This window comes from Anoplopoma fimbria, chromosome 21 (assembly GCF_027596085.1).
Source record: "Anoplopoma fimbria isolate UVic2021 breed Golden Eagle Sablefish chromosome 21, Afim_UVic_2022, whole genome shotgun sequence".
In the NCBI taxonomy this organism is placed as follows: domain Eukaryota; kingdom Metazoa; phylum Chordata; class Actinopteri; order Perciformes; family Anoplopomatidae; genus Anoplopoma; species Anoplopoma fimbria.
Genome location: NC_072469.1, coordinates 20,967,375 through 20,976,417, shown reverse-complemented (window position 1 = coordinate 20,976,417; position 9,043 = coordinate 20,967,375). Strand labels below are relative to the sequence as shown.

General features: G+C 39.8%; 1 protein-coding gene across 1 annotated transcript; it reads right to left on the bottom strand.

Moving 5' to 3' along the window:
- Positions 1-8,332: 8,332 nt before the first annotated feature.
- Positions 8,333-8,749, bottom strand: LOC129111045 (transcription factor 21). Its single transcript, XM_054623338.1, has one exon. The coding sequence runs from the start codon at positions 8,747-8,749 to the stop codon at positions 8,333-8,335; it is 417 nt and encodes a 138-aa protein (XP_054479313.1).
- Positions 8,750-9,043: the final 294 nt, after the last annotated feature.

Below are 9,043 nucleotides of genomic sequence, written 5' to 3'. Positions count from 1 at the left end.
GAAGAAGAGTGAATATTGGAGTTACATTTGTAACCAGTTGAATGCTAACATTGCTAAGTATCTGTTGGGTGTGTACATTGACTTCCACTTGGTTTTATCTTAATTTATTCCATAAGGAAACATTTGCTAATAGTGCCACTGATGTGTCAAGTTTAAGAAATATGAAGAAGAAACATCCAGGAAAATACACAGCCTTGTATCTCTTTATGAGTCGAACCTGACTGCTCACCTGTGTGAGTGGTTGCATATCTGTGTGATCACTGAATGCATGTAGAGCTCCACATGTGCCACTCATCTCCACGCCTTTTCCCCACGGGCAAGCCTCCCTGACCACCACACAGCCATCAGCCCACCACTCACTTCTGCCCAGGACAGCCCCCTTTTGAAGGCTGAGTAATTAACGTGCCATCTGATACACCATCCGGCCATAGAGGCTCTCCGGGGGGACACACACACATCTCACACACATCTCACACACAAACCTGCCTGCACACTCGCACGCTTACACGCACAGGTGATCCATCAAACGGCGTTAACTGGCCGAGTGTCGCTGTCAGCTGTGTCTCGTTGTATGATGGTGACCCTGAGGTTAGCCCAAAGAGACCATCATGTGCCGTAATGACAATCCCCTCTTCAGCAATTTGCAATTGGATGCACCATAAAATTTATCCTGAAGATATGATTCCTGATTGAAGGTCTCTAACTGTTGCCCTGAAGGGATAGTTTGGTGTAGGGGAAATCTACTGACTCAGAATCGCACAAACAGGTGGATGTAATTTTGAATATGTGTTGTGCTTGGCCAAACTTTGTGAGATGTGTTTGTGATCAAGTAGCCTCAGTGCTCAAAGTATGAGACACAACCATTCTGTTGCTGAGCGTATTATTGTTGTTATTATTATTATTACTATTATTATTAGTAGTAGTAGTAGTAGTAGTAGTAGTATCATTATAATTATCATTATTATTATTATTGAGAATAATAATAATAAAAAATAGTAATTATTATTATTATTACATTTTGTTAATTAAGTTAACTTTTTTAATTCAAAATGTTTATTCACAAAACACAAAAATGCTTTCTATAGAGACATTTTTTTTTCTTTCTTAACAATTATAGGAACAAACTGTCTTTATCAAAATCATGTTTTACTCTGGGTGAGTGGAGAGAAAAAAATGTAAACCGTCAAACTGCCCCAAAACTTAACTAGTTCTTGTTAGCAAATGGTTTAATCCCTTTAGAAGCAAAAAGACATGATAATAAATGAAATGTAATAGATGAAAATGTCTTTGTTATGGATACCGATTGATTTAAAATTGTATTTGAAATATGTGGACTAGGTGTGTTTTCCCATATCTGAATGGTGGTGTTCAGTCAGTAATGCTGCAGTTTAAATTAGATACAAGGGTTAACCTCTGTTACAAAACCATTATAACCATTTTTTTTTTATGTCATCAAAGAAGGTTGATGTGTGACAACAGGAAATGTTGTAATGACGAGGAGGTCTTTGTAAAGCAACAGACAAATATCACTGCAAGAACACAAAACCATTAAATCTCTTTTCAAAATTTCAAAACCCACGTTTTTTTTGTTGCACCTGTGCCGACTGCACGTTCTTCAGAGAAACAAGAAAAGGCACCATAACTCAATAAATTTCTCCCCTTCACTGAGATTTTTTAGGACATCACGTTCTACACGATGACCGTGAAATCACTTTGATTTCTGATGTGGTCACGAAAAGTTCAAGCCTCTTAGAAAAAAGGTTGGATTTGGGATTTAGTTGCAGATTTTGGCCATCAGAGAACTTCGACAGAACATTTTTCTCCAAAGGTTAAAGGTGATGCAGACATGTCTAATTAAGACTGATGCCTTGATAGATATCCTTCCTGACATTTATTTGTTACATAGCTTGATTGAGTGATCGACTCCTGGAAAACAATTATTTCAACATACTAATACGGAACTAAAAAACTAAAAATACTTTTTGTTAGAATCACGTAAGCGTAAAAAAAAAAAACATGACAACAATAATACATTTTAACAAATGGAAAATAATGCTCTACATATCTTGTCCACCTTTTCTGTGGGTGTTGACCAAGAAAGACTGGGGTTTTTTTCCTAAAAGCTCACGTTTGATGTGGCCAACACTGCCGTGGGCAATGTGTCAGAAAAGAAAGAGAAAAGGACAAGAGAGGAGAAAAAAAGAGGGTAAAAAGAAGTTCTAATCCATAGTTGCAGGTGTGTTACACTTTTGTTGCCCCAGCAGAAGTTCACAACAGAGTTGATGACAAAGGGCCGGGCCCCATGCAGCCTATTGTGGCCTGGAGAACAATATGGAGGCTGTGAATGGCTAATCCCTCTGGACCGCTGACAGGTTGGGCCTTTAAGCAACCTGGGGACTCATTTCTCCACCGGGCTGGGCCGCTGTCTGACAGAGATGGGAAAACCCAGGCTACTTACAGCCACTGAGCCTTCGCCCAGAGCAGAGACTGGGAGCCATTGTGAAGGGAAAATATTATCTCCATTGTCAGGTTGTGGCCGTCTTTGTAATGTCAGAAGATGAACTCGGGGAGAATATGCCACCGGAGGGGGACTATAGAGCCAACTGAGACTGTGTGAACACTATTCAGCCAGCTTAATAGGGTTTTAGAGTAAAACCTTGTCTCAAAAACAAATTCTGTTGACCTCATTATTGTCACATTGAAATATATAAGGGTCCCAAAGGAATGTTAAATAACAAAAGTGTTTATGTAAATATTTTCATCACTTAATTAATATTCAGGTTTTACATTTTTGGATTTTTCAAATTTCCAGACAATATTAATGATGCAATGTGCCATTTATTAGTTCTCATCACCTGAATAAAATAGATTAAAGCAAAGAAGGGAATTTAAAATGTATGTGGACTTTAATTTCCCCCTGTGTAAATTCAAGTTTGAGCATAAAAAAAAGATCTTTCACAAATTATATGATTTTACATTTATTTTAACAGCATCACCCTGTTTGCATGCCTGCCGGAGCATTTCTCAGAGCAGCACACTTTACATATCCAGAAACTCACACACAACGGTGTGTGTAAAATAAGCCCATTGGAAGAACCTGGCGGTGTTAATCTCTTTGTGAGAGAGACAGGAAGGCGAGGACAAGATAATAGGTCAGGGGGACAACGCCCAGCCCTTGTAAACAGGACTGGGATAGCTCCACATAGCCTGAGAACAAACACAAATATCTGTTTCTTCTGGGCTCCCATTGGCAGCAGCAGCTCTGGAACCAGGACACCACCCAAGCAGCTCGGTGACCGTCTCAGCCGACAAACAGCACAGAGACAATGGAGGCCGAGGCCGAGAAAAGGCCGCAGGGCTCTATGTGTGGATGTTGTTTTGTCAACCTTCCCCCTCCTAGCGCCCGCCTTGCCCCTCCTCACCAATTTATGCATCTTCCCTCACGTCTATTACTTCTCTTCTTTTTTCCCCCCCCGTTTGGCTCGACCTTCCCCTTTCAGTGTCCAGCTCATCCAGCCACAAAGAGCCTCCATTCTCTCCTGAGAGGAGGCTGCCAGTCCCGCACTGTAACCCAATCACCTATCTAACAGAAGAGTGTGTCATCTCCACAGAGTAACAGGAAGTCAGATCTCCGTCTCCGTCTCCCTGCCTCTGCCTCTCTCTCCCTCTCTTTTCTTCTCAGTCACACTTACTCACCAGAGGGCATATGCATACATGATGCCTGTATGAACAGCAAATGAGCAATATCCTGGACAAAACAGCATGACATTTGAATTTGGAGTATTTTTTTATACTTGACTTGTGGGTTTAAATGACATAATTTGATTCTCCAAAGATAAGGCTGATATTCTATATTTGTTTTATTGTCATGAAATCCAATAAAAAGACCAAAACTAACAGGAATTGACTGTGCGGCCAAAGTCTGATCCGGTCTATTCCTCTGTGCCATTGACCTCCATTGTTGTTTCCTGCATTGTTGCACACAGTAAAATATTCCTTCATTAGATAAGCATGGGCACTGTAGTTGATTTAGTGCTGAGCCCAGAAATGCACTAGTGCAACAAATCTGTGGCTTAAAAAAGTCTCCTACAAGTTAACTCCAGTGTTAGTGACAATTGACAAAAAAACACAACGCACAGCTGTTTAAGGAAATGAAAGTAAACTGAAGGTGTAAATATAAGATTAGAGGTTTAGAGGGAAAAGGCTTTGAGTTAAGTGTCACAGGCTTGGGAAGTTTTTTCATGGGATTTGTTGTGGCCAGGCTTATTTTTAAATCGCATAATTTAATATGTTTTATCAGTGAGAATATTCATTTAATTAATTGGAAAAAAGTTTCTCGCCCAATAAGAGCAAAAAGTTCAAATGTTTGTGTTTCAGCAGTCATAACATTAGAAGAAGGTGTTTAAAAAAATTAAATGATCAAGTAATGCTAACAGATGCAATTCATGGGCAGATTCCTGGAGATGTTCTGCAACACAAGTGAGTGTGGATACAGCTGGTTATCAGAAAAACACTGTGCACTATAATCCTACTATAATATTTCTATTAATGGCAATTTGTAGAAAATCAACAGCCCAGCTGTTACCTTAATTTTCTGTTTTAGGATGACAGTTCAGGTTCAGGGGTCAAAATGTTCATACCTGGAAAGAATGTATTTTCTAAACAAAGCCTGGACGTAGCAGAGGAACTAATCTTCCCAGGAGGAAGTGTATACATTAGGCAAACGTGATTGAAATAGTTCAGGATTTACATATCCCTTTTCTCATTAGTGGTATTGAGTGACTGGATATTGAATAACAAACACGCTGAAAGTGGGTTTTGGAAAGCTCAAAGCGTCCAGGCTGGATTCCTGCAGGCTGGACGGCCTAAAGTTGGTGCTTTTCAGACAGCCTCACTGAACCCCCCTGATGTTGGCTTTGGACCTACAGTTCCTTCCTGTTCATGGAAATTCTTCTACAAACGAAAAATGGTTCAGTCGTACAAAAAAAGAGGAAAAAAAAGTTGGATTATGCTGAGCCTTGATGGCTGACGCTGCAATTTTGTATCAAAGCAATATGTTCCACCTGAATGAATTTAATCTAAAAACGTTAAAAAAAAAAAAAACGAGTAATGATAATAAACAAAGCAACATTTCTGTGTGCACAAAAGTACAAATGGAGTAAAAGGAAAAGGTACTGTTGTTGTCTTCTCATTAACATCCATTTAAAAAAAGAAAGAAGGTAACCCAACAATTGATGTTCGGTGACCATCAACTAAAAGAACAGGAAAAATGAATTTAAAGGTGAGGCCTCCCAAATCCAAAAATACTGAACAATGCTAGGAAATGTTGACCAGTGTGAAGCTATGCTACCCTCTGCTGGACATAAACTATACTGTAGTGTTCGTTTGAGGCCATAATGTAACCATGTCCTCTAGGAGACATATACTAGCTCATATTTGTACTTAAACCTTTGTATTTCGTTGAACCTGCTTACTGTAGGTAGCATACAAGTAAAATGCACTTCATTTTACTTGTATGTAATTTACTTTTTCTACAAACAAAATCGTAGTATTGTCCTTGTCCTGTAAACATTAACAGTTTTGTACTCAACGTAATTTAAAAACCAAACCTTTAGAAATCCTTGGGACTTTTTCACACTAGACACTTTAAACTTGTCACAGTAGTTATTAACAGGTGTTACTAATAACACTAACGATGGCTCTGCTACAATCAGCTATCACTTACACCTGTGATTTTCCTACCACGACATATCAAAAAGTCTCTATAAATGTTGCATCTCATACTACTTATCACCCTGTTTACTATTTTACCCAGAAAACATATTTCTTAAAACAATAAAATTGTATTGATTTGGAAGCATTCTAGTAATTAGTGTTAGTATCTTGACATACTTCAGAACAATCAGATTGCTGCATAGCATCAAGAAAAAGAGACTCAAAGAGAAATGTTAAAACAATTGGAAATACTTTGCAGACTTTGTATGGCAAAAAAAAGGATAATAGAAGTACTGTTTACAATACTTTTTTAAGACACTAACTTTGTATTTTATAGGCGTAAAAGACTCAATTTAATAAACCGTCATTTGCATTTATACAACAAGTTCTGCACAGAGACGGCTGTATGTGTAACTCAAATAACCAGCATGTGACTTTCAACACAAGATTTCATTTCTCCATTAAAGGGCTGTAATTGACATCCACTCTGGAAAGTCATTTCAACATTAGGGGAGTGGTTAACTGACCATTGTTTTTATCATGTTTTTTGTGTGCTGAGCTGAATTTGAGGTGCACCATGGGTTTGCTGTTCACATTCCTCCCCACTAGATGCCACTCATGTAACATGAAAAACTGCATGAGCTTCAACAAAACCTGCTGCAGAAACACATTTTCATCTTAGCAGGACTGTCTTTGGTGCTCCAGCCAGCGTTGCCATAATTTTGGCACACACATTCTGTTGTTTGATTTGTGAAATACAAGAGCTTCACTCATAGAGAAGTGAGATCAGTGGAATGTGCGTAGGCCAGCCCCAAACATCCTCATTTTGTTAACATGCCATGTTTTTGATTAATTGCACCTCATTTTCAGTGCAGTCAAGATGCACGTCGGGCATGCATAAGTTGCTTTCCCTCTATGCCACATTTGGAGTGGATGGAGCGAGAACGGAGGCAGACCGAGTGTGAGAAGGCAGCTCATTAGCTGTCCGGGTCCAGCAGAGGGGCTGGTTTTCTCCCAGGAGAGCAGTTCAGAGTTCTGGGAAACTTACCAACACGGCAACAGCTGCGACTCTACCCAGACCTGATGAAAACTCTTCCTCTTTCTACTCTCTGCGTCTCTTTATTCATCTCAAGCACTTTGTCAGTTTGTGCCATCACCAGCCCCCCCAGGGCCTGGAATCTCTATCCATCTGTACTCACATCGTTTTGGGGTTTAACTGAATAAAAGGACTCGTAGAACAAGAGATTACTGTCATCCATTATTCCCTGTCTATACTAAGTGAAGATATATATGAGTATGTGTGTGTGTGTGTGTGTGTGTGTGTGTGTGTGTGTGTGTGTGTGTGTGTGTGTGTGTGTGTGTGTGTGTGTGTGTGTGTGTGTGTGTGTGTTGTCTGCATTTGGCTGTGTATGTGTGCATTACTGGGGGTGTGAGTGAACTTCTGTTTCTCCCTGAACTTTTGACCAATGCTTTGTGAAGTTTTTTATTTTGACTTAAATATGAACAAATGGATTCCATCTGATGATCTCTGGATCTCTGGAGATAAGAGACGTCATCCAAATGTACAGTAGTTAAATCTGATCTGAATAAAAAGAAAAACTACAGAAACATCACAAGATTTTGTTGGTGCCAAACCTTTTATGAGTGTATTAGAGATTTGCACATTCAACACTAATAATGGTATGTATTTTCCAGCTAGAAAAAATGACTAAAAGATGAAAAATGTGATTCTATATAACCTACAATCATTGTTTTGTGTCTTACGTGTTGGTCGATTATAGCACAATAAAACCAAACCACACAGTTTTCTGATAAAATATCAAAACGGTCTCCTTTCCAAAATGCAAGTTTGCATAAATAACAAATTTCAGACTGTTTTATCTACTCTCACAGCTTATGAGTGTGCTGCAGATTCTATGATTTAATGTATCGCAAAGACAGAAGACAGCCATTATGAGTATTTTTTTATTATCTGAAATGCAAATATATAAAAGGACAATCATATCACAATTGCAATAAATACTGTAGACAAACAATAGAGAAGAATCCTGTTGAACAATTTAGCTCCCTGATTGCAATGTAGTCAGGTCAAAGTAACGGAGAGCATGTTGAGTCTTGAGGTGATTTGGCACCCTAAGACCAGTCAATAACACTAATTATCATGCACACAAGAAATCTGAAAACAACTTGTAATCTTTATTGTTCTGACATGCTGCAATACACGATCCTCAGTGTATTAAAAGTTGAGTTGGATTTGAGTTCAAAGTCATTGTTTAGGACATTCATGGGGAGATTGAGCCACTGGCAGCTTTCCAAAGATGGACAGGATGGTTTCATATTGTCTGCGGGCTCTGCAAGAACCAGAGCTGGTGTTTGAAGGAGGGACTCCTATGCTGTTGCTCCACATAGTCTCACAGTGGATGAGATGTCTTGGCTGTCCTCAGATCGGCCTGTCATCATAAATGGCCAGGTCTGTTAAAGCAAAAGACAACAGGTTCAGCAATAAAGAAACACATCCAACATATTGGTGTTCTCTATAAAACATTTTGTATTATTTAACCTTTCTAAAGTTGTTCATAAACACTGAGATATTTCACTTTAACACATCTTAACATCTTCATACCAGGTTGACTGGGTGCACAAAGCTGTTCCCGAATGCGTCGTCCTGCAGGATCTGTCTCAGGTGAGAAATGTAGCTGGAGGCGAGTCGAAGCGTGTCCAATTTGGACAGTTTGGTGTCCGCTGGTACCCAGGGCAGGCTGGTTTTCAGTCTAGAGAACGCCTTGCTCAGCACTCTCATCCGAGCCCTCTCCCTGGCGTTGGCCGCGTTCCTCTGCGACTGTCGTGCTTCCTTCTGCTGCGTCCTGGAGAGTTTGCTCTCGGGTTTGGTCCTCCCCTCTTCCAACTCCTCATCTGAATACCGGTTGGGATTGTAGCAGGAAATCTTCCGCCCGCTCCTGTCCAACGAGGTGGCAGTCCTCCTGGTGCATGTCTCATAGTCCTCAGCATCACTTGCAGCAGAGCCAGTGGACATGGCTGCTCCACCTGTGACACCAGTGGCACCTTAAGGGCAACAGTGACTGAAAGTGTAGATTCTCAGCTTAATGAGATTTTGGTTGGAAGTAAAAAAAAAAAAAATTAGCACCACCACTTAAATTCCCATTCGGTCATCTTGCAACTTGTCCTCCCTTGACAATGTTACAAAGACTTGAGGTCAAATCTGAAAATTGCAGATCTCTCTAAAACTGAAACATGCCTCCTTGTGTAGCTACCCCTCTAATTTAAGTGTCCTGGACTTGGCATCTCTAGAGTTTTTTCTGAACATTTC